Source organism: Cervus elaphus, chromosome 9 (assembly GCF_910594005.1).
Source record: "Cervus elaphus chromosome 9, mCerEla1.1, whole genome shotgun sequence".
NCBI classification, from domain to species: domain Eukaryota; kingdom Metazoa; phylum Chordata; class Mammalia; order Artiodactyla; family Cervidae; genus Cervus; species Cervus elaphus.
Window position 1 is genome coordinate 70,025,134 of NC_057823.1, and position 26,890 is coordinate 70,052,023.

Here is a 26,890-nt window from a genome sequence, read left to right on the forward strand (position 1 = left end):
GTTAAACTTAAAAACTTTTGTACAAGAAAGGAAACCATCAACAAATGAAAACACAACCTATACCATGAGAGAAAATATTTGCAAGTGACATGGCCAATAAGGGGTTTATATCCAAAATACAAGCACTGCTCATACAACTCAACATCAAAAATACAACCTGGGCTTCTCGCCGAACGCTGCCAACATGGTGTTCAGGCGCTTCGTAGAGGCTGGCCAGGTGGCCTACGTCTCCTTTGGGCCTCATGCCGGGAAGTTGGTTGCGATTGTAGATGTTATTGATCAGAACAGGGCTTTGGTGGATGGACCTTGCACTCAAGTAAGGAGACAAGCTATGCCTTTCAAATGCATGCAGCCCACTGACTTCATCCTCAAGTTCCCACACAGTGCCCGCCAGAAGTATGTCCGGAAAGCCTGGGAGAAGGCAGATATCAATGCAAAGTGGGCAGCCAAAAGGTGGGCCAAGAAGATTGAAGCCAGAGAAAAGAAAGCCAAGATGACAGATTTTGATCATTACAAAGTCATGAAGGCAAGGAAAATGAGGAACAGACTAATCAAAATTGAAGTTAAGAAACTTCAAAAGGCAGCTCTCCTGAAAGCCTCTCCCAAGAAAGCCCTTGCTGCTAAGGGGGCAGTTGCAGCAGCTGCTGCCGCTGCCAAGGTTCCAGCGAAAAAGATCACCACTGGGGGTAAGAAGGCTCCAGCCCAGAAGGTTCCTGCCCAGAAAGCTGCAGGCCAGAAGGCCGCACCTCCTGCTAAAACTCGGAAGGGTCAGAAAGCTCCATCCCAGAAAGCACCTGCTCCAAAGGCATCTGGCAAGAAAGCATGAGTCCATAAGAGGCTATTCAAATCAGAATAAAGATTCTTTTTGAAAAAAAAAAAAAATACAACCTGGGACTTCCATGGTAATCAAGTGGTTAAGAATCCACCTGCCAATGGAGGGGACACAGGTTCAATTCCTGGTCCAGGAAGATTCCACATGTTGTGGAGCAAGGAAGCCCGTGTGCCACAAGTACTGAGCCGGCGCTCTAGAGCCAGTGAGCTACAACTATTGAAGCCTGCTTGTCTAGAGCCTGTGCTCTGCAACAAGAGAAGCCACCGCAATGAGAAGCCTGTGCTCCGCAATGCAGAGTAGCCCCTGATCTCCACAGTGCTCAGCAAGGAAGACCCAGCACAGCCATAAATAAATAAATAAAAAGAAATCAACAAGCCTTCCCGTCACTAATTTCCAGGAAGCTGAAAGGAGAATGATCTTGCCCAACATCTATACTAAGAGAGGGAAAAAAACATATCCCTTAAGAATTCAAAACAACAAACCAGTCCTTAGATTTACAACCTAAAGTCACCAAATCTGATAGGTATGAAGGAAAAAAAAAAACCAACCACACCTGATTTATAAATGGTCAGAAGACCTGAATGGACATTTTCCCAAAGAAGCATACAGATAGCCAAGAGGTACATGAAAAGATGCTCAGCATTGTTAATCGTCAGAGAAATGCAAATCAAAATTATAATCAGCTGTCATTCACACTGGTCAGAATAGCTATTATCAAAAAGAACACAAATGACAAATATTGGTGAGGATGTGAAGGAAATGGAACCATTGTCTACTGTTGATGAGAATGTACATTGGTGAAGCCACTGTGGAAAACAGTATGGAAGTCCCTAAAAAAACTAAAAACAGAACTACCATGTAATCCAGCAATTCCACTCTTCGGTATATATCCAAAGAAAACAAAACTAATTATTCTAAAAGATATATCTACCCCAATGTTCATAGCAGCGCTATTTACAATAGCTAAGATATGGACACAACCTAAGTGTCCATCAACAGATGAATGGATAAAGAAAATGTGGTATATACACAATGGAATACTATTCAGCCATAAAAATAATGAAAATTTCCCATTGTAACAACATGGATGGACTTGGAGGGTAATATGTTCAGTGAAATAAATCAGACAAAGAAAAATCCTGTATAATATCACTTACATGTGGAATCTAAAAAATTAAACTCGTGAATATAAAAAAACAGAAATGGGCTAACCAATGTAGAGAAAAATGGGGAGAGGGAAACAGGGGAGGACAAAATAGGAGTAAGGGATTAAGAGATACAAATTACAACATATAAACTAAGCTATAAGGCTATAGTGCACAATACAGGGAATATATCCAATATTTTATAATAACTATAAATTAAATATAACCTTTAAAAATTGTGATGCCATGTTGTATGCCTGAATCTTTATTCCATTTCAGAACAAACCTCTTTATATTAAAAAAAATCACTGATACACAAAGAGATGCGCCATAAAAAAATATTTTAAAATGTGGAGAAAGTGCTTAAGACTGTCCACTGGATGCAGGAAGGGGAGTGTTCTGTTAAGTCTTTTCATACTGTATATAATATTTAAGATTAATCTTGAAGAATCAGTAGATATTTTCCAGGTAGACAAAGTAGTTGTGAGTGAAGAATGTTTCAAGAAAAGAAAGTAATATTTGTAAAAGCACAGTGGTGTGAATAAGTCTTCACTAAAAAAAAAACATTCATTCAACCAACCTTCACTGAGTTCGCACTAACTGCTAGGCTCTGGACTAATAAGGGAACTGCAGGAGTTCAGACTGGCTGTCACGTCGGCAACCACAGTGGGGTAGAAATTCCGAACATAGTCTCTGGTGTCAGACTTGAGTTCAAATCTTGGCTCCCAGCTGTACAAACCTGGGTAAGTTATTCAGTTTCTGTGTGCCTTGGCTTCCTCATCCATCAATACTTGCAGAGAGCATACACAAGAAAATGTATGCATTTTGCCCAGTGCCTGTGTGTGATCACGTGTCACCCACCAGTGTCTTTCATGTTGTTCATTTGGTATAAATGAGTACATATTACTTCTAAGGGTATACAAAACAATAAACTTTGTGTAACAACAGTCCCAAAAAATCAGGAGCCTTTTTTCTAAGTCTTTGATCCTGGCTTCCCTTCAAAAATGAGGTTGGGCAGTAATCAGCCTAAATTCTCCCCTGGTCACATCATCCATTTATTTTAAAGGCATTTGATTTCCTATCCCAGGAAAAGATGGTCGAGACATAATGCAAACTTCTGAGGACAGGCATGAGCATAGCTGGTTAATCCTCTCTGATTAATTCAGACACCAAGGCTGACTTCACGGAAGTATGACCCAGGCAGTTACACAGGACCCCAGTCTCAAATGGTCCTCATACTTGGCTTAATACCTTGCTGTTGCTATCTTGAAGTTCTTAATAATTTTTGGACAAGAGAAACTGCATTCTCATTTTGTAGAAGGACCCACAAATCATGTGGCTGATTCTGCAGCCACCCCACACTTAATCTTAACCTTCTTATCACCAGATTGCTAAGGAGGATGGAAAGGTGATTTCAAGATCAGAGATTGCAGGGGAGAGGGTTTTCAGAAACTATCTGGTTCAGCAGACAAGGTAATTATTTAATTTTATAGTGAGAGCTACCAAGGTCCAGAAGGAAGGAATTGAATTCCTCAAGGTCATGGACAAATCCTGAAAGAGGAGCCAAATTGGAAATCTAAAGTGATGAGTCTGCAAGGCAGTGAATACTAACGCTGCCAGTGAGTTTATGTATCTGAGGTACCTCTGCATACCAATGAGAAAATGCCTGTTTGTCACTTAGCTCAGTCTACTTTGGGTTGATCTGATTGAAGGAGACGGAGGTAGATAAAATGGAAGGGTGGGAGTGTGATCTTTAAATTGATCAAGAAAATGCTATAAACAGACCCAGTTTAGGATAAGGGTTGGAAGGGAGGAAAACATTATATATGAACTCCATCACTGTATTTGTTATAAAGAGCAGACATCCACCTAACCCCCAAATGAATTGCAAAGGGCGAAGGTATTCAGGAAATGCCAACATACTGCCTGATTAAAAATGGCAATCAAGATTCAAGGAGGCACTTAATTTCAGCTGACCTCACTTAACTGGAAAATAGCCCGATTACTTGTAGGTCTCATTCTGGTTTTAGGTTAATAACTGCATACACTCAGTAAGAGAGTTGAGCCTCTGCAGCTGACTGAGTGGTAAGCTAAACTAGGAGATAGGCAAATAAGTCAGCTCCAGGTGGCCTTGCACCTGTTCACATCTGCTTATGGTTGGAGTAGGGTGGAGCCTCCTCTCCTGCCCATCTACCCCTGTAGAGACAGTCAAGGAACCAAGGCCTGAGAGTAGGACTCCATCCTCAGCCCCATTGTGTTTGGCTCATTGTCGGGTATGCGACCCTAATCTGGACCAGTGAGCATCCTCCCCAAGACTCTTGACAACCCTACCAGAAATTGCTTCCTTTTCTTCTGAGATGGTGACCAAAGTAAATTTGAGGATGTGGATAGTCCTTTTGCTACCATGTCTGGAAAGAACCTGTCTGAAAATTAAGTCAAATAGTGATAAGAGGCAGAAAAGGCAAGATGGGAGGTGGGGGAGGGGTGGGGCTAGCTAATAATATTTGAATCTGTGGACCAAGCCATGTCTGAGGTGAACCTTCCCCCAGAACTTCTCAATTACATGAGCCCAAATTTTCTTTTTTGCTTAAGCTTGTTTTAGTTAGAAGTCTGAAAGTGTCTGACTAACATAAAGGCCTTCTCCATCCCAGGCACTCTGTAAGGTGCTGGGATTATAATAGTGGACAAGACACATGTCATTTCTATCTTCGTGGTACTTAGAGTCCAGTGGGAGAATGGCAATAAGCAAGCAACTACACAAATAAATAAAACATAGTTATCAGACATTGGGGTTTGTAAACAAAAGCAGCTTAAAAAGAGGATAAGAAAGGAGGACTATGTAGACAGCATGGTTGAGAAAGGCTCTCAGTTGGGTGCTTTAAAGCTGAGAGTCAGCAATATGAGTGGCTTATGCATAAGAGCAGACATCCACCTAAACTCCAAATGAATTGCAAAGGGCGAAGGTAGTATGTTGGCATTTCCTGAATACCTTCGCCCTTTGCAATTCATTTGGGGTATAGATTGATATTGCCTCATTTTGTACATTATATAAATGGAATCACACAGGATGTGGTTTGTAGCTAGGGGAGGGGAGGGAATTATTGGGATGCCCTGGCTTCTTTTGCTTAACATTGTGTTCATCAGATTCTATTATGTTGTTCATGTGTTGTAGACTGTTCATTTTGTACAATATTCCATTACGGGGATGCACCACAAGTTATTTGTCTATTCTGAAATTTATAGACATTTGGATAGTTCCCAGGCTGAGACTGTTGTGAACATTCTTTTGGTCACTGTATATCTGCATTTATTTGGGGTATATGCTTAGGAGTGACATTGCTTGGCCCTTGAATGCTGGGTCAGAGTACATGATCTACTTTAGCAAATACTGCTAAACAGCTTAGCAAAATGAGTCTAACAATGTATTACACCCTCACCAGTTTTGTAATAGAATTTGGATGTTTTCAAATCCTCAATAAAACTTGATACTTCCCCTTTTAAACAACTGTAGTCATCCGGTAGTGGTATCGATTGTTTCAATTTTCACTTCCCTAATGATTAACAAGATTGAAACTTCTTCATAAGATTATTAGCCAATGGACATCCTCTTTTCTAAAGTCTATTCAAGTCTACTCTCCATTTTTTTACTGAGTAGTTGGTCTTTATCTTATTGGCTTACAGGGGTTCTATAAACATCTTGGTGACAACCCCCTGGTCAGATATATGAATGCAAATATCAGCTTCCACTTTACAAAATGTCTTTTCACTTACTTTTGATGAAAATAAATTCTTAATATACTATTAATATATCCAAATTAATCAATCCTTTTTATGCTTAGTACCTTTTGAATCCTATTCAAGAAACTGTCCTGCCCCAGGATCAGAAAAATGTTCTCCTATGTTCTCCTCTTAAAGTTTTACTGTTTTTATTTTACATTTAGATCTACAATTTATCCGAAGTTGACTTTGTTTATAGTGTGAAGTAGAGGTCCTGGAAATTTTTTCCATTTGGCCATGGCTCTCAAACTATGTAACAAGTTACCCTTGTGAACCACAGTAAATGCACACAGGTATCATGGGGTATTTCACATTTTTGAATGAAGCATAGTGACATCCATTGGGTATCACATAAACTATTAAGTTGAAGTAGTTCATAGTTTCAATATTGAATTGTACTATATTCTCTTCAATAACATCATATTTTTGTAAAACTGGGTTTTCAAAGTTCCTGTGACATAAAGGTGACACCAGTAGTGGTTTTCAATCAGATTCTAACACCTGATAAGGTCTGCAGTAGCAAACATTATGGTTGCTTGAAAGTAAAATAAAATATAATTTATGTACATTATGGTTGCTTGAAAGTAAAATAAAATATTGTTTTTCTTTTAATTTATGTACATTATATAAATACTAAGTTGCTTGGACCTAATTACTTAATACACAGAATTGTTAGGTAGATATATTTAGGTCTAGAGCTGCCATTAAAAAAAATGACTGAGACATTAAAGGTGCTATGTATCAAGAAAGTTTTGGGGACTTTCCTGGTGGTCTAGTGGTTAGGAATCTGCTTGCCAATGCAGGGGACACGGGTTCTATTTCTGATCCAGGAAGATCCCACATGCTGCAGAGCAACTAAACCCTTGTGCCATGACCACTGAAGCCCATGCCCATACTCTGCAACAAGCGAAGCCATGGCAGTGAGAAGCCTGTGCACACAACAACCTGTAGACCCAGCTCAGCACAACCAGAGAAAGCCTGCATGCAGCAACAGATACCCAGAGCAGCTCAAAATAAACAAACAAACAAATAAATAAAACTGGGGGCGAAAAGGAAGTTTTGGACCCTCACTGAGGCAGAGTATAGAGCAGTCCCATGATTCCCACCCTGGTGCTTACGTTCTTGTGTGATTCCCCTCTTCATGAGTATACACTGGACCTGTGACTTGCTTCCAACCATAGGATATGGCAAAGGTGATAAAATATATGTGATTATGTGTCTGTGATTATGGTACTTAAAACTGTAACACTAAACTTCAAAGGAGACCCTCTCTTTTTCTCTCTCACTTGTTGGCTTTGAAGAAGCAAGCTGCCATTTTGTGAACTCCATGCAGGGAAGCATGCAGCAATGAAGTGAGGGTAGCTTCAGGCCAACAGGCAGCAAAAAAATAGGCCCGCAGTTTGCTAACCTGCAAGAAATTGAATTCTGCCAATAACCACATGAGTTAGATTGTAGATCCTTCCCCTAGTTGAGCCTCTGATGAGACTGCAGCCCTAGACAACATCTTGATTGCAACTTTGTAAGAACCTGAAGCAGAGGAACTAGTTAAGCTATGTCTTAACACAAGTATTGTCCACAAAAACTTTAAGACAGTAAGTGTGTGTTGGGAATTTCCTGACAGTCCAGTGGTTAAGACTTGGAGTTTCCACTGCAGGGGTATGGGAACTGGTTGGGGAACTACGATCCCACATGTCATGTGGCACAGTCAAAAAGAAAAAGAAGTATGTATTGTGGTAAAGTACAAGTTTGCAGTAATATTGTTACATGGCAATAGGTAACTAATACACTCACTATGTGGATATCACATTGAACAGCCTCATTTAATGAAAACATCACTCTTTGCAGTGTCACCTCTGGCATAAATCAGACACAACTTTTTAAATAATAATGAAAAGATGAAACCACCCAAATTTCTAATAGATTTTTGATGAATAGATTATGATACATTTTATCCACTCGACAGAAAAATAGATGACCAATAAAAATCATGTGGGGAAATAGCTAATTACATGGAAAATTTTCACAATATATAACTGAGTGAAAAAATGAGTTATAAAATCATATGTTCTATTATATCCTAATTGTTTTACTTTGGCTGCATTGGGTCTTAATTGCAGCATGCAGGCTCTTTGTTCTGTTGCTCAGGTTCAGTAGTTGCCACACTCAGGGTTAGGTGTTCCTCGGCATGTGGGACCTTAGTTCCCTGACCAGGGATGAAACTCGCGTCCTCTGCATAGGAAGGCAGGACCACCAGGGAAGTCCCTGTATCTGCATTATAAAAATGGTGTTAAATTGCCTCTGAGAGAGGAAGGACCACAAGTGTTTAACAACCTTTTTGTGCATTTTTAAATTTTTCTACAGAGACATTGCCAAAAAATTTCCTACAAAGAGAAAAAATATACACAAATTTGTACATACCTATTATTTAATTAAAGTCCCTGCCTTGAGGAATTTATAGGTGATAGGAGGAGACAGCTGTAGAAAAACAAGAAAATATAAAGTTAGAGACTGTACATTAATGACCATTTAGAGACACAATTTGAACCCTCTTGACATAAAAGCTCTTGGGCTGTGATTGGCTTTGCTTGGGTTATATACCATTCTTGGACCAACTGCAATATTTAGAATATGGGGTTCTAGGGCAGGATCCAGAGAAGGCAATGGCACCCCACTCCAGTACTCTTGCCTTGAAAATCCCATGGACGGAGGAGCCTGGTAGGCTGCAGTCCATGGGGTCGCTAAGAGTCGGACACGACTGAGCGACTTCACTTTCACTTTTCACTTTCATGCATTGGAGAAGGAAATGGCAACCCACTCCAGTATCCTTGCCTGGAGAATCCCAGGGACGGGGGAGCCTGGTGGGCTGCCGTCTATGGGATCGCACAGAGTCGGACATGACTGAAGCGACTTAGCAGGAGCAGCAGGGCAGGATCATGAGTCTACTCTATGGACCTTGCCTGTCATCAGCACCACATGGAGAGTTGGGGAGAGGGGATCTTCTCAAAGGAAAAAGAGTGCCATGAACAGAAGAAGAAGAGGGATAAGAAAGGAGACAGTGAAAGACCAGACAAGAAGCAATCAGTTTCACTTGGAGGAACATGGCAAAGGCACAGATGAAGTGACACTTTAGCTGAGTGTTCAAAGGTGAGGAGGTGTTTTCAGGTATCTGGCGTCAAAAGGGTATCTGAGGAGGAGGAGGGAATGAGTGATATGAATAGTGGTAAAGGGAGCCAGAGAGACAGAGAGACCAGATGATCCAGAGGTGACTTCTGTATCAGCCTAAGGTGTTGAGCCTACATCCTGAGGATAATGGGGAGCCCCCAAAGAATTGAAGGCAAGGACCAAATGTGTCTGATCACCTTTGCTTACCTTGCAAGGTACAATACCCGATGGATAAGCAAGAACAGTAATAATATTTTCTGTCTCCTAAGCTGCCTTCATGAACTCTCCAGTGGCTGTGAGGAGGATACTTAGAGGAATCTTTTATGATAGCCTCCACTAAACCTGTATGTTTCCATGTTTTTGACTATGACCTTCAGTAAGAAATACCTTATACATCACAATTCAACTGGATTTCACTGAAATGTGTTTAAAATGAGCAAAACACTCCACTGCACCATCAGCTCCACAATGGCAGTGACCAAAACCTTATGACTCTTTTGATCATCACTATAGTGTCCATATTTGGCACAATGCTTTGACCTATGGTGGGCCCATATTCCTTATTACTAACTATGTGTTTACTGAATGAATGAATACATGGAAGGATCAGTTAGTGATTCAAAAAACACTGCAAACTACAAAGAGTTACACAGATGCAAACAATTGCTGTTAGCATCCAGCTAAAAGTTGGGTTTATGAGACTGCATGTCAGATCACCAGAGCAGGCAGCGGATGCTGAAGGAAGAGTAGAATTGGGATATAATGCCAACAGTCGGTGGTGCCCCATTCACCACATTGGAATGATTCATACTATTTCTAGAACCAGGGTCCCCCTCCACAGCCCCACTTCCTCTTTAACAGGCTATGAGTAATTTCAGTGGCATATGGAGACCATGATTCAGAGACTGAAGATGAGAGCCTTTGAAGATTTTCTCTCATCAAAGGTACAAGGTAGTCTTCTTCACTGACTAGGAACCTGGGTTTTAAAAGTCACTGCTTTAGATATTTGAAAGTACATTTGGCTCAGGAGGATCACCAGGGACCACTTAAGCCCATTATATCCTCCCTGCCTCTTGAAGCTTATTGATCAGTATTATTTGCAAGGCCCTTTCCTTGTGTTCTCTGTAACCAAAGTTTTCTAAGTGAAAAGCCAAGCCAAAGAAGCAAGTCTAAAAGGAGCAGATTGCCCAAATATTAGCAATACTAATGGGAGCTGAGAATTACTTCCTCCCAGCATCAGTATTCCTGCAAGGTTTAAGGATTAGGATCCCATTTGAAGAAGGGCTGGTCAGAAGAAATGATTTTCTGTCCTTTTCAAAGAGCCAGAAACCTTCCTGATGAACAAAGTCATCATTAAAGATCGTTAGTCTCAGGATTGCACTAATGATAGTTTAATAGCTATAGATGACTATGAGAGGGCTTCCCAGGTGGTGCTAGTGGTAAAGAACCTGCCTGCCAATGCAGATGTAAGAGACACAGGTTCGATCCCTGGGTGGGGAAGATCCCCTGGTGGAGGGCACAGAAATCCACTCCAATATTCTTGCCCAGAATCCCATGGACAGAGGTGCCACACAGACTACTGTCCATAGGGTCGCAAAGAGTTGGACATGACTGAAGTGACATAGCATGCACACACACACATATGACTGTGAGAATTTCCAATGTCAATCACATAGAAACTTTTTTCATTCAAAAAGTAAGCCAAACAGTAAAATGCTTGAAAGCTAAGTAAAGTTCAAAATGAAAGGACTTTAGGAACAAGACCGAGGTTGGATTCCAGTCTCTCCCCTGTGCCCTTTAAGTAATCACTTTGCACGAGTTAAAGAACATACCTCTCTACCTCAAATTTCTCAATTATAAAATTTCAAAGAAGACAAGGGTGTCCACTTTCACCACTATTATTCAACATAGTTCTGGAAGTCCTAGCTATAGTAATCAGAGAAGAAAAAGAAATAAAAGGAGTCCAGATCAGAAAGAAGAAGTAAAGCTCTCACTGCTTGCAGATGACATGATACTGTGCATAGAAAACCCTAAAGATAGTATCAGAAAATTACTAATCAGTGAATTTAGAAAAGTTGCAGGATACAAAATCAATACACAGAAATCACTTGCATTTCTATATACTAACAATGAAAAATCAGAAAAAGAAATTAAGGAATCAATCCCATTCACCACTGCAACAAAAATAAATATCTAGGAATAAACTTACCCAAGGAGACCAAAAAAGTGTACACAAAAAATCAAAAGACCCTAATGAAAGAAACTGTGGAAAATTCTGAAAGAGATGGGAATACCAGACCACCCGACCTGCCTCTTGAGAAACCTATATGCAGGTCAGGAAGCAACAGTTAGAACTGGACATGGAACAACAGACTGGTTCCAAATAGGAAAAGGAGTACATCAAGGCTATATATTGTCACCCTGCTTATCTAACTTATGTGCAGAGTACATCATGAGAAATGCTGGGCTGGAAAAAGCACAAGCTGGAATCAAGATTGCCACGAGAAATATCAATAACCTCAGATATGCAGATGACACTACCCTTAAGGCAGAAAGTGAAGAGGAACTAAAAAGCCTCTTGATGAAAGTGAAAGAGGAGAGTGAAAAAGTTGGCTTAAAGTTCAACATTCAGAAAACTAAGATCATGGCATCTGGTCCCATCACTTCATGGGAAATAGATGGGGAGACAGTGGAAACTGTGTCAGACTTTATTTTTTGGGGCTCCAAAATCACTGCAGATGGTGATTGCAGCCATGAAATTGAAAGACGCTTACTCCTTGGAAAGAAAGTTATGACCAACCTAGATAGCATATTAAAAAGCAGAGACATTACTTTGCAACAAAGGTCCATCTAGTCAAGGCTATGGTTTTTGCAGTGGTCGTGTATGGATGTGAGAGTTGGACTGTGAGGAAAGCTGAGCACTGAAGAATTGATGCTTTTGAACTGTGGCGTTGGAAAAGACTCTTGAGAGTCCCTTGGACTGCAAGGAGATCCAACGAGTCCATCCTAGGGGAGATCAGTCCTGGGTGTTCATTGGAAGGACTGATCTGAAGCTGAAACTCCAATACTTTGGCCACCTCATGCGAAGAGTTGACTCATTGGAAAAGACCCTGATGCTGGGAGGGATTGGGGGCAGGAGGAGAAGGGGACAACACAGGATGAGATGGCTGGATGGCATCACCGACTCGATGGACATGAGTTTGAGTAAACTCCGGGAGTTGGTGATGGACAGAGAGGCCAGGCGTGCTGCGATTCATGGGGTCACAAAGAGTCAGACACATGTGAATGACTGAACTGAACTGAACTGAATGAAAGAAATCAAAGAGGACATAAACAGATGAAGAGATATTCCATTTTCCTGGGTAGGAAGAATCAATATTGTGAAAATGACTATACTACCAAACTCAGTCTACAGATTCAATGTGATCCCTATCAAATTACCAATGACATTTTTCACAGAACTACAACAAAAAATTTCTCAATTCATATGGAAACACCAAAGACCCCAAATAGCCAAAGCAGTCTTGAGAAGAAGAATGGAGCTGGAGGAATCAACCTTCCTGACTTCAGATTATACTACAAAGCTACAGTCATTAAGACAATGGTACTGGCACAGAACAGAAAGATAGACTAATGGAACAAGACAGAGAGCCCAGAAATAAAGCCATGCACCTATGAGTACCTTATTTTTGACAAAGGAGGCAAGAATATACAATGGGCAAAGACAGCCTCTTCAATAAATGGTCCTGGGAAAACTGGACAGCTGCATGTAAAAGAATGCAGTTAGAACACTTCTTAACACCATACACAAAGATAAACTCAAAATGGATTAAAGACTTAAATGTAAGACCAGAAACTATAAAACTCTTAGAGGAAAACATAGGTAGAACACTTGATGACATAAATCAAAGCAAGATCCTCCATGACCCACCTCCTGCAGAAACGGAAATAAAAACCAAAGTAAATAAGTGAGACCTGATTAAACTTAAGGGCTTTTGCACAGCAAAGGAAACTATAAGCAAGGTGAAAAGACAGCCCTCAGAATGGGAGAAAAATATTAGCAAATGAAACAACTGACAAAGTATTAATTTCCAAAATATACAAGCAGCTCATACAACTCAATGCCAGAAAAACAAACAGTCCAATCAAAAAGTGGGGAAAAGACCTAAACAGACATTTCTCCAAAGAAGATATACAGATGGCTAACAAACACATGAAAAGATGCTCAACATCGCTCATTACTAGAGAAATGCAAATCAAAACTATCATGAGATATCACCTCACACCAGTCAGAATGGCCATCATCAAAATGTCTACAAATAATAAATGCTGGAGAGGGTATGGTGAAAAGGGAATGCTCTTGCACTGTTGGTGGGAAAGTAAATTGATACAGCCACTACAGAAGATGGTATGGAGATTCCTTAAAAAACTAGGAATAAAACCACCATATGACCCAGCAATCCCACTCCTAGGCATACACCCTGAGGAAACCAAAATTGAAAAAGACACATGTATCCCATTGTTCACTGCAGCACTATTTACAATAGCTACAACATGGAAGCACCCTAATGTCTATCGACAGATGAATGGATAAAGAAGTTGTGGTACATACACACAATGGAATATTACTCAGTCATAAAAAGAAATGCCTTTGAATCAGTTCTAATAAGGTGGATGAACCTAGAATCTATTATACAGAGTGAAGTAAGTCAGAAAGAGAAATAAATATCATATTCTAACACATATATACAGAATCTAGAAAAATGGTACTGAAGAATTTACTTACAGGGCAGCAATGGAGAAACAGACACAGAGAATAGACTTGTGAACATGGGGAGAGGGGAGGAGAGGGTGAGATGTGTAGAAAGAGTAACATGAAAACTTACATTACCAAATGTAAAATAGATAGCCAACGGGAATTTGCTGTATGGCTCAGGAAACTCAAACAGGTGCTCTGTATCGACCTAGAGGGGTGGGACAGGGAGGGAGATGGGAGGAAAGTTCAAAAGGGAGGGAACATATGTATACCTAATGGAAGATTCATGTTGAGGTTTGACAGAAAACAACAAAACTCTGTAAAGCAATTATCCTTTGATTAAAAAATCAATTAATTTAAAAAAATTTGTCAATTCATATGGAAACACCAAAGACCCCGAATAGCCAAAGCAGTCTTGAGAAAGAAGAATGGATCTGGAGGAATCAACCTTCCTGACTTCAGAGTACTTCAAAGGTACTCTGAGGATTAGAAAAAAAAAAAAAAAAGTGTGGAAAATAATTTAGTGCTATATCTGGCACATCATGTGTTAGATAAATAGTTGTGGTAGTAATGATGATAATGATGATGACAGTGGTAGTGGTGATAATCTTTATCATTTTGTTCTAACACAATATAAAGAAATACAAATTCAGGTTCATATTCAGAATCCAGTTGGAAAAATGAGTTGGACTCCCAAATAACCACAGTACCAAGCTGAATTCAAGAATAAGTACACATTCCTATCTTCTTGACTTTATACAAGCTGTTTCATCTTCTGGAAAAGATGTCTTGTACCATGTTCACCTCTTCAAATATGGTCTGACTTTGTTTCAAATGCTATTATTCTGTGGTACTCTTCTTGGTCACTGAAGTCAAGCAAGCTTTCCTGCAAGCCTCCTACCCTTCATTTGTGTGAGACTCCCCCTACAGCCTTTCAATAAGCCCTGCTTTCTATCTGAACTAATTTGAGTGAGTTTTTGCTTCTTGCAACTAAAAGAGCTTTGATCCAGATACTGCCATTGTGTACGGCTTTAGACATATTGAATGTGAGGGTGTTGGAAACACAATGGAGGATGCAATCAAGCCAGGTGGAGGGTGGGATGTGGGAGTCACAAGCTGATTATCAAAGGTGGTTCGGAACCCATGAGATCTCTAGAGAGGCAAAAAGAGATAAGAGAAAAGACTGGAAACATGACTGATTTCAAGAACTTAGATAAATTCTTGTCGTACTAAATGAAATCACACTATCACTCAATGTGGTAGTGGCCGGGAACTGCCTAGTACCAGGAGAGAATGTAAAGCAAACACAGCCTCCACCCTTCCAGAAATTACAGCTACATCTTCTACTGAATACAGATGAAGTGTAAAGATGACTATCTTGTGGTTCTTTATCTTATTTACAGGATCTTAAAACATGAAATAGAACCGGATAAGATCATACCAAGTAATATATTCAAAAGTGCTTCAGAAATGGAAACAGCTTTGTATATATAATTGATACTAGTTTTCACTCCATAGTTATGACCTACTGTGCCAGACAAATCATTTATACATATATATCAGGGGCAAATAATTTCTACATATTCTTTGAAGGGAAAAAAAAGTACCCTAGCAATAAACGCTCTTATCCCACTTTACAGAAGGAAACAGAGACGCAGAGAGGCTAAGTCTTGCTCTAAGGTCATGAGGCTGGTGAGTAGCAGAACTAGAAGTAAATGCACATTTGTGTTTAACAGAGTTTTGACAGAAGGGGGAAAAATTATCTTCTCAATAAATGGTACTGGAACAACTGGATATCTGTATGAAAAAAGGGAATGTTGACCTTTACCTCACATTGTATACAAAAATTACCTTGAAATAGATTATAGAGCCAAAATTAAAAGCTAAAACTACAAATTGCTAGAAGAGTCACAGAACATATTCACAACTGAGGGAGGCAAAGATTTCATGGACAGGACACAAAAGTATAAACGGCAGGAGAAAAAACTGACAAATTAGATTTCATTAAAAAAAAAACTTCTGCATTTTGAAAGATACCATTAAAAAATATAAACAGCAAGCCACAATCTAGAAGACAATATTTGCAGCGTAAATATCAGATAAAGGGCTTGTAACCAGAATATATAAAAAGAAGTAACTCAATCTTTTTAAATGGACAGAAGATTTGGATATACTCTTTATAAAACATGACATATGAATGGATAACAAGCACAGGAAAAGATGTTCAACATGACTGGTTATCAGGGAAATGCAAATTAAGACCACTGTGAGATACCACTTTTTACTCATTTTAGATTGACTAAATTAATTTTTTTATATGACCTTCCCAAAGTCCCTAACTATCCCTTCCCTCCCACCCCCCGCCCCTGCCCCCGCCAACCATAAGTTCATTTCCTGAGTCTGTGAGTCTCTTTCTGTTTGTAAATAAGTTCATTTGTATCATTTCTTTTTAGATTCCACGTATAAGGAATGACATATGATATTTCTCCTTCTCTGTCTGACTTCACTCAGTATGAAACTCTGACTGAGAATCATAGGAAGAATGACTTTTAAAATGACTGACAATACCAAGTGTTGTTGAGGATGTGAAGCACTGGAACTTTCAGATATTCCACTTTAGAAAACAGTTTGGCAGTTTCTTATTAAGTTAAACATATATTTATTCTATGACCCAGCAATTCCACTCCTAGGTATTTGCCCAAGAGAAATGAGTGCACACACTCACAAAAGATTTTTATATGAATGTGCACAGAAACTTCATCCATAATAACCAAACAACGCTAACTCAAAGGCTAAACAGATCATGGTACATCCATAGAACAGTATATTACTCAGCAACAAACAAAGAACTATTAATATATACAACAACATTGATGAATCTCACAAACTTTACGCTGAGTGAAGGAAGTTTGGGAGCAAAATACTACATTCCCTTTGGTTCAATGTATATGAGATCCTGAAAAAGGCAAAACTAAGCTGCAGCAGCAGAAGGTTGATCAGTGGTGGCCTGAGGTGGGGGGGTGGGGATCGCTTGGAAGGGGCAGGTAAGAATTTCCTGAGGTTAGAGAAGTGTTCTAAATCTTGATTGTGTGGTGGTGGTTATCGAGTGCACTGCTGCCGCTGCTGCTTGCTCTCTCAGTCGTGTCCGACTCTTGGCAACCCCATGGACTGCACAGCCCACCAGACTCCTCTGTCCATGGGATTCCCCAGGCAAGAATACTGGAGTGAGTTGCCATTTCTTTCTCTTGGGGACCTTCTCAACCCAGGGATCAAACTGCATCTCCTGTTTGGCAGGTGGATTCTTTAACACTGAGCCATCTGGGAAGCTCATATGGGTGCACACTTTAGTCAAAATTTATTGAGCTGTACATACACTTAATATGGGCACATATTACAATATGTAAATTATACCTCCAGAAATTTTTTAAAGAAATCTTGAAACGTGGTGAATTTTTCCACAGGCACTATAGCAGGAAGGGTAGACATATTGTGGAAGACAAGGAGCTGGCAAGGGCCAGAAACTTTCAGGGACTAATTTTGTTTACAAAATCGCTCTCCACTTTGACCTTTCACACTCCGAGAAGCTGCAGTCCCTCCTCAGGTCCCATCAGACATGGGACCTGATGGCTCAGGTCCCATCAGACATGGAGTGCTGAGCTGGTAGGAGCAGGACTGCCCACAGGACAACTATTAACATATGGAGAAGGGGGTCTGTTTTTTCTCTCAGCCCACTGAACCTAGGACAGATCATCTGACTTAATTCTGAGTTCTCCATAAAAGCCCTCATGGCCTCTCCCTTTCTCTGGCCTCACATTCCCACCTCACTTCTGTAGAGGGCTGTCTCTCTGGCTCTCACTTGGCAGCCAGAGACCCCTCACAGATCCTTGGGCAGCAAAGAGACGGTAATAGCCATCAGTTCTGAACCCTTTACCTTCTCCTTCAGGGAAGCCACAGGAAACACTGGATGGAATAAATCCTACCAGTCACAAGCATTCAGACAGCCTCATAAGTACTGTTCTTTTAAAAAGCTGGAAAGTTGGGTTGAGGAGTTTGGGGCTATTTTTAGCACCACACACTATAAAAAGGAAATGCCACTGATGATCTTAGATGGCTATATTTTTATATGGGATAATTCAAGCTTACTTCTTAGAGTTTCCAGTCATAAGAAATTCTTAATAAAAATATTACCTCAGGTCATACCCTCAAACTCAGCTTAACATTGCTGAAATCCATTGGGGCTATTCCAGTCAGGACTGACTGAGAGAACTAGGACTGCATTTTTAGCCCATTTTTATGGCTACTCCCTTCCGAGTTGCTCAAGTCTGTCCTACCAGAAGAAAACAACGAATTAATCAACCTATGTACAAATATTTATTTGTAGTAACCATGTGGAAGCAGCAAGGCAAATGAGTTTGTGTGCAAGCTCTTGTCAGTCTTACCCAAGCTTGGTCCCTGTGTGGCATTAGGCAAGTGGCTCAGCTGTTCTGAGTTTTCCCAATGAAATGGGTCATTGTGAACCCTAAGAGCTAATGCTTAATGTTTGGCACTTAGTAAATGTTCAGTAAATGTTGGTTCATTATTATTATGGGTTCAGTATGCCTCTTACCACAGGGACTGCAAAGTGTGGTTTTGCCTTTAGGAATTCTGTACCTTGTTTTGATACTCAAAACATACAGACAGCAGAATAATAAAAGAACAACAGAAGTAATGAGATCTCAGGGGTAGCTCAGCTGGTAAAGAATCCGCCTGCAATGCAGGAGACCCCGGTTCAATTCCTGGGTCGGGATGATTCCCCTGGAGAAGGGATAGGCTACCTACTTCTGTATTCTTGGGCTTCCCTGGTGGCTCAGATGGTAAAGAATCTGCCTGCAATGCACGAGACCTGGGTTTGACCCCGGGTTGGGAAGATACCCTGGAGAAAGGAATGGCTACTCACTCCAGTATTCTGGCCTAGGGAATGCCATGGACAGAGGAGCCTGGTAGGCTAGAGCTCATGGGGTCGCAAAGAGTCGGACACGACTGAATGACTTTCACTTTCACATTAGTGAAGGTCCTAAAAAACTTGCATTGTAGTCTTTCAGATACTGCTGGTCCCCTGCTTTGAGCTTTATTGGAGAGCAATTTGTCAGTGTGTATCAAAAGCCTTTAAAACATGTTCGTCCTTAATAAAGCAATCTGTCCAATTGTCTGGACACACAAATGAGGAGTGATATTGGAGGACCATGCCATTCCTGTATATAGACTAGATAACTTTAAGGTCTCTTAGAACTCCAAGAGCCTGGGGCATCTTTAAGAGAAAATATTAGTCTGACTTTGCAAAATCATAGGGGTTTGGGGTACCTAACTCCATGTATTCTGTTTAGCTAGGTTGTAACAGGTCACTAATTTCACAGAACCCGAGACAGGACTTGGGATTTACGGACATAGAAAATAGTCATGGCAGTTGTGTTTCCATTATATTTGCACCCATCACCTCTCATCCCAAGAGCAAGGAATTAATCTGCAGTTGTTGCCTGAACTTCTGCAACCTGAAACAATTTGAAAACTACAGCTGTTAGAGGCATAAACCTGATTCTGGTTTTGTCCTTGGTCCATGTCTCATGTTTCATGGGACTCACTAAAAACCATGCTTCTGGGGGTTGAGTCAGAGAAGGCGACTTCTCCGAATCATCATCCTTCTAGAAAACAGAAGTGCTGAGTGCTGATTCCTAAGAGAACTTCCCAGTGTGAAGTAGAGTCTGTCCGTGCCTTGGTTCAATGGAACCAAATTCCCAAGAGGGGTGTTGACATTCCTAAAGTCCTACGAAAAGTTCAGCTACCACCCAGCTTTGCCCACTGGCTAGCAGACATGGATACTATGGCAAACACCAGCATCTGACTGCCAGCAGTCTGGCTGTCTGGGGAAAGGGGCAGTCTGGAGGGCTTTAGTGCATCTCAAGTTAACCTCACTAATCTACCCTCACTTCCACAGAGAACAGCATACTGTATTCAGGGATCTCAGCAACAGCTGTGCCTTCCAAATCAAGACACTGTTCAGAAAGATGATCCAAATGTGGGTTATGTGTTTCAGCAGGATTTGGTGGGACTTTCCTACTCAAACGGTCTTTTGTGTGCTTCTCGAAGACAGGATATTGACTTCATGCATGGCTAAAGCATGATGGATGACTTGGAGTTCTCAATTTACATTTGGCTTGTGGTCAGAACTGAACTGTCAAAATTCATGGCTATCTGATGGACAGTGCCTTGCTTGTTCAGACTTGTTTCTGATGGAGTGAGTGGATGCTAGGGCTTTTGCTCCACCCAGGTTTGATAAGCTAAACATGGCTGGAACGTTAAAGTTCCTCTCGAGGCAGCAGAATTCAGTGTCTTGAATTGGCAGTCTCTTTTATCCTTTTTGTTTATTTTCAGCATCTTTACCCAATTCCAGATCTACCCTGACACCTGTCCATTTGCTACAAGGTGTGGTCCCACCCAGCATGAGGCAGCAGGAGTAGAGAGCCTTGGCTCAAGTCCCCTCTCTTTGCTCCTTAAAGTCACCTGCTTGGTCTTCTTGCTTTCTCAGTAAGATCCTTTGCAAGTGGGAAGTGCTTCTGTCTTCATCAGGGCTCTGGACTGTCTTTTCAGGCCAAGGGGAGTCAGAAGCTGACCTTCCCTACCTTGCCTGATACAGGTTTGCAAAATTATATGACAAGAGTTCAACACTCCCAGGCTGGTAGTGGGGTGGGGGTTACCCCTCCATTCTCCTACAAACCACAGTGGACAAGGTGAAAAACTGAGCTTTTAGAGATTCTAAAATGATTCAGATGTTTCGGTTCCCAACAAAACCTGTGGGGGAGACTTAGCTTGCCTATTGCACTGAACCCTTGACTAGGCCCAATGGCAAACAAGTTACCGCGTGGGAGGAGCTAAGTTCAGTATCCGTGGTGTCACAAGAAGTTATGAACCTAACAAAGAGCCCTGGGGAATGAGCACTCCTCTGAGCTGGCAGACCCTTCTCTCCACATGCTGAGTCTTTTCACTCAGTGTGATAAAGGTGCTGGGACTGAGATGTGTGGGCATGGCCTGAGAAGAAGGGAGGCCTGGGTTGGGGTAGAGAATGACTTCATTCTCCATCATGGAGCCCTGGTTCTATGTATAGCCTCTGTACTGCTCACTGGCATGGGCAACAGTAAACCCAAGTGAGAGCCACCTCAGTAGAATGGGACTTATTCTTAGATCAAAACTTTGTGGGGTTTTTGTGCTCTGGCCTAGTCAGAGTGTAACCAAAAGTGGGGTCCAGCTGCTCGTTGCTCAAAGGCCAATAAAGAGGCAAGGTTGGTGGAGAGGAAAGTTTGCTTTATTTTGGATGCCAGCAACCAGGGGAGAGTGGGCAGACTCTTGTTCAAAGGCTGACTCCTCCCCATTCCCCTGACAATCAATGGGCTAGAGCTTTTATAGACTGAGAGAAGCAGGCTACGTGTAGAAACAGTACAGTCAGCTTGACAGTCATCTTGAAATTGGTCATTGGTGGTCTGACCAGCATCATCTTGATTATTTTAAGTATAGCTTGTCTGGCCCATTTGTTCCCATTTCCTTGAGGCCAATTCTCAGAACTGTGGCAGCTTATGTCATGGTTATGATCTGGTCATAATGTAGTTAACTTCTCCCTTGTGGTGAGGGTTTCAGTATCTATAGGACAGCTCACAGGATATGACTCAGAATATTATATAGTCCTGAAGAAGGAACTGAGGCTTCCCTGATAGCTCAGTTGGTAAAGAATCCACCTGCAATACAGGAGACCCTGGTTCAATTCTTGGGTTGGGAAGATCTGCTGGAGAAGGGATAGGCTACCCACTCCAGTATCCTTGGGCTTCCCTTGTGGCTCAGCTGGTAGAGTCTGCCTGCAATTCAGGAGACCCCAGTTTGATCCCTGGGTTGGGAAGATCCCCTGGAGAAGGGAAAGGCCACCCACTCCAGTTTTCTGGCCTGAAGAATTCCATGGACTCTATAGTCCATGGGGTTTCAAAGAGTCAGACACGACTGAGTGACTTTCACTTTCACTTAAGAAGGAACTAAATGTCCTTGATTATGCTTAATGACTAAACTATTATTATTTGGTCTCCTTTGACTGTTTTCGTTTGTTTTGATTATTTTCCTTTGTTTTTTGCATTTTCTATGGAAAAGTCATTAAAATGACTGCTATGATTAAAACTTATTCTTTGGCTAAACTTTTTCCAAGAAAGCAGGCTGAGGACATGGGGTACAAGGACCATAGGGTCCTTGAAAGGCCCTTGAAAGGACCTTCATTTTAAGAGGAACCGAGAGCCTCTTAAAATTTTAACATCATGGAAACTTTTACAAGATCATACTTTTAAAGCTCTGGCACTGAATTTACTTACAGGAAGTCTATTCTAAAGAAAATAATTTGTTGTACTCTCAGTGTTGATAATCATAATACATGTCAGAAATGATTTCAATTCCAAAAGAAAGGGATTGGTTAAAGAGATTATACCTATACAAGTAAACCATTAAAAATGTATTCTAGATTAGCACTTCCTTATAGAAATATAACCCACCACCAAGAAGTTCAAACCTGATCAAACCTTGAGATCTAATCATCAATTTATAGAAAATTCAGAAGGCAGAGAAATATGTTAAATGACAGCAAGTCAATGCAATCAGGAGAATTCAGAATGTAAGTATTCTACACAAACCTAGTCTATTCTCCAACAAGAAAAAAAAAATACCAAATGGGAACATACAGAGAAAAAGACTTAGGATATATGTGAACCAAATGCAATGGGTAGACTTTCCTTGAATCCTGAATCCTTTCCTCAGATATACAATTTTTTTTTTTTTAAAAAAAAAGGTCATTATGAGACAACTGGAGAAGGTGAACACTGTGGGCATGTGATATTAATCAATGATCGCAATTTTGTTGTTTTTTTTAAGAGTCCCAATCTTTCAGTACTGAAATGTTTATGGATAAAATATAATATTTGCAATTTGTTTTTTAAAACTCCATGGCAGAGGAGAATAAGAATTACAGAATTGGTGATTATTGAATATGAGTGATAGGTGTAGAAAATTTACTATAGTATTTATGCTCTTTTATACAGTTTGAAAATTTTCATAATATTAACTTTATAAAAATGTTGTAGAGGAAATCTAGTATCATGGAAATGTTAATGGCATATTACATAAAAGAGGGGGTTGCATCTTAAGTCCCATTATGATCTCATTTTTATAACTATGTATATGTTGGAAAAGTCTGCAAAATTATATGAACCAAAATGACTGATAAACTATGATTAATTCTGAGTGACTGAATACAGTGATTTATACTTTTTAGTATGTTCACTGCTATACATTTTTGCAATAATCATTATTCTTACAAGCATAAAATAACAATGAATATATTTAAAATTAGAAAAAAACATTTCTAATTTTATATCTCAGGGGAACCTGATGTGCTGTACTGCAGTCTATGGGGTCACTAAGAGTTGAACACGACTGAGCGATTGAACAAGAAAAAAATATATGCATAATAAATTTGCACAGAAAAGTTATAGAAAGATAGTCCTAGGATTTAGAGCCGTCTTGTGTTTTCCTAATTCACTGAAAAGAGTAAAATTTGTTATAGAAAGAAATTTAGAACAAAGAAATGTCAGCTTTATCTTAGGGCACTGATTACCACCTTCAATGTGGAGTGGGGTGGTGGTGTTGCCCACACCACCAACAGGCAGTTCTCCATGACACCAGTTGTGTATCCTACAATGTAACTCAATTCTGACACCATCTACCTGAGGTAACATCAGATCCCACAGGTGAAGGGGTCAGTCTCACAAAAGTGTTTCCACCCTACTTCAGATGCCAGTCTTAAGCCAAGGTTACCACTTGTGCTTCTGACTGACCAGCTATGGACTGAAACTTTCCAGTTACCCTCTCCTAAGGTTCAGCCAATTTGCTAGAGTGGCTCACTGAACTCAGAGAAACATTCTACTTATCAGATTACCAGGTTATTATAAAATGATACATCAGGACCATCCAGATGAAGACATGCAACAAGGCAAGGTACGGGGGAAAGAGGATAGAACTCCCACATCCTCTCAAGGCATGCTACTCTCCAAGAAGCTCCATGTATTCACCAACCTGGAAGCTCTCTGAACATCATACTTTGGGGATTTTTTATGGAGGCTTTCTCACAGAGGCATGATAGATCAATAACTCCATTTTCAGCCCTTCTCACTTCTCAAGACAATCAGGGGTGGGGCTGAAAACTCCAAGCCTCTAATCCTGGCTTGGTCTTTCTGGTTGACCAGCCCTCACCCAGGAATCATCCAGGAACCCACACAGAGTCACGTTATCAGAGCAAAGATACTCCTATCACTTAGGAAACTACAAGGGTTTCAAGGAACCCTGTATCAGGAACCAGGGTCAAAGACCAACTACTAGACCAAAAGATATTCCTAGTGCTCTGATCACTTTGGAAACTCCAAGAGTTTTATAAGTTCTGTGCCAGAGACAAAAACAAAATCTATATTTTTGTTATAAATCATAATATTACAGACATTTCAAGAAAATGCTTGAATACGTCATAACTACCAATTTATGTATTCTATCTCTGTATGAGGTTGAACCATTCCCTGGTAGACTTGATTTCTGCTCTTGAATGGAGGACCTCCTTGATGTGGGACAAGTCAATTGCTCCTCACTGAGTCTCAGTTTCTTCAGCTTTAACTTATGTTTTTCATGTGCTCAAAGGAGAGGTCCAAGTATACTGAAAGGCTTTATACAAATATGAGGAGGTGGTAAGTGGCTGGTCCCCTCCTAACAATTATATCACCACATCTTAAGGAAAAAGAAAAGCTAAACACTGAGGGCAGGAGAACACTTCAGTAAGATAAAACTAATTTCTCTCCCAGTCATTTTTTCCAAGTTGGCCTCATGACAGTAACTTGGAGGTTTTAAGATGGATGTCCCAGAGACATGATAGAATGGGGAGGGGGTGCTGTGTGCTGTTGCTAAAAACACAAGAGGGGAACATCAAGACACAACTGCTGCTAATAATACGCCCCCAGCACTGTATATGGGCTTCCCAGGTGGCACAGTGGTAAAGAATCTGCCTGCCAATGCAGGAAACATGGGTTCAATCCCTGAGTCAGGAAGATCCCCTGAAGGAGGAAATGGTAATCCACTCCAGTATTCTTGCCTGGAAAATCCCATGGACAGAGAAGCCTGATGTGCTACAGTCCATTGGGTCATAAAGAATTGGACATGACTGATTGAGCATGCACAACACTGAGTATAGTCATTAATCCTCAACAATAATCCTATGAGACAATTATTATTTTATTGTTATTATTTAAGAAACAATTATTATTTTTATTGTTCAGAAAACTGAGGTTTCAAAGAGGTGAAGTTACTTGCCCAATGTAACATAGCTCCAAAGTGACAAACCCAGGCCTCTTCCTCAATTATGCCTGATCCCAAAATGGATAGAAATTCTTAAACACTAGTCTCTATGGCATCACTAGAGGTAAAAACTGTGCAATGTCAAAAGTATTCCCTGGGTTTCAAGATGTTAGATGGCTCCTTGCATCCCACAAAGGTGCCTTTTTATATGTCCCCATGTTTGTGCAGACTAATTTGCAAAATGTAGAAACCCACTACCACAGCGGATAAAAAAAAAAAAAGCTTGAACTAGCTAACTGGCTCAAGGAGCAGTGCAGGTGTGAGGTTGTACTCTGTAGTGAAGGGAACCAAAAACTGAGTGTGGGTTCTCTCTATATCATCCTGTCTCTACTTCCCTGTTGGCATCATGTGCTTCTACAAAAGATGGGCTTTACCCACCATGGCCATGGTGGCTCCACAGCTACATTCTTAGAGAAACACTTTCTACAAAAAAAGTAAAGTTGCTTTATCATGTCCACTTAGAAAAATGCTTGCATGAATACAAAGCTGTGAATACAGGGCTGTGTTTGTTATTCTATTGGCCATCATGTATTTATTTTTCTAGTTTCTAGAATATTTGTTCTCATTGGCTCTCAAGGAACTTAGAATATAGTAGGAGATATAAATAAAGGTGTCATATAAAGCAGGAACAACTAACTTAGTCTTTGAGGATTAGAGAAATCTTTCTGGAGTGGAAGTATTCTGAATGAGCTAGAATTTGGTCCAGCAGCATGTGATATAAAACACAAAATTACAGTGGATTAAACTAGCTAAAATTTACTTTTACCTCACATAAAAGCCTTGAGGAAAGTAATTCTGTGCTGGTATGGTGTTTTTACTTCTCTCTTGTTTTTCTACCAACCTCAGCATGAGGTCTCTGTGGTCCAAAATGGCTGCTCAGATTCCAGCCATCACTTGCATATTCCTGCCAGTAGAAAGGAAAAAGGGACAAAGAAAGGGCTAACCTCTCTGAGGGTATTTTATGGAAGTTGCACATGAAAGTTCCATTGACATAGTCAAGAACCTTAGGTACTTGACACCACACCTTGCTTCAAGAGATGAAACATAGCTAAAACTACAGGGTTCTATTACTTTAAAAGAAAAGAAAAGCAGTCATTAGGAGAAAATTGACAGATATCTAAACTGAGATATGAAGAATGATTAGCAATTAAAACAGGAGACTGCAAAAATTGTCCAGAAAGAGGTACTGTTGTGTTTCCTTTGTGGGAAGGGTCATAGTGCAGCACTTTTCTTTCCATGTGCTCTGTTCAACATCCTTTGCATTGTGACCTAAAGTCCAGTCTAGGAATGAGACTGCTTGCTTTAGCCATTCAATCCTCTGATGTAAAATGACCTCTAAAATGACATAAAAACCCAACATATCATTGAAATTATGGCTGCTCAGAGTACCACTTCCGTTAGTCTGTAAGAGTGCTCACTCTGAAATCTTATCATTGAACAATTACTAGGACAAATTACTGAAACCAATTTGGAAGAGACTGCAATCCTAACCCTTTCATGTGATTATGGCATATCTGTCTGAAGGAATATTATGCAAACATGAAAGGTTATCATTTATGAAGCTATACAGTATGAAAATCAGCTCATGATAAAATATTGAGGAAATGCAAATTTGTGTCTATGCAAAATTGTGTATGTGTTGTGATTACAATTGTGTGAAAATGTGTGTATATGGGCAAATATAGAAAGACCATCATAAAATAAAAACAATTATTGGATGGATCACAGATGTTTTCTTCTCTGAAAATTCCCTTTAGCACAGTT

General features: G+C 40.3%; 1 protein-coding gene across 1 annotated transcript; it reads left to right on the forward strand.

Annotated features, from left to right (window-relative positions):
* The first annotated feature begins 157 nt into the window (after nt 1-157).
* Nucleotides 158-882, forward strand: LOC122700499 (60S ribosomal protein L14-like). Its single transcript, XM_043913413.1, has one exon. The coding sequence runs from the start codon at nt 185-187 to the stop codon at nt 824-826; it is 642 nt and encodes a 213-aa protein (XP_043769348.1). The 5' UTR covers nt 158-184; the 3' UTR covers nt 827-882.
* The last annotated feature ends 26,008 nt before the right edge of the window (nt 883-26,890 follow it).

Excerpts from the sequence above, each read along its gene's own strand:
- LOC122700499 (XM_043913413.1), top strand. The coding sequence starts at position 185 with ATGGTGTTCAGGCGCTTCGTAGAGGCTGGCCAGGTGGCCTACGTCTCC.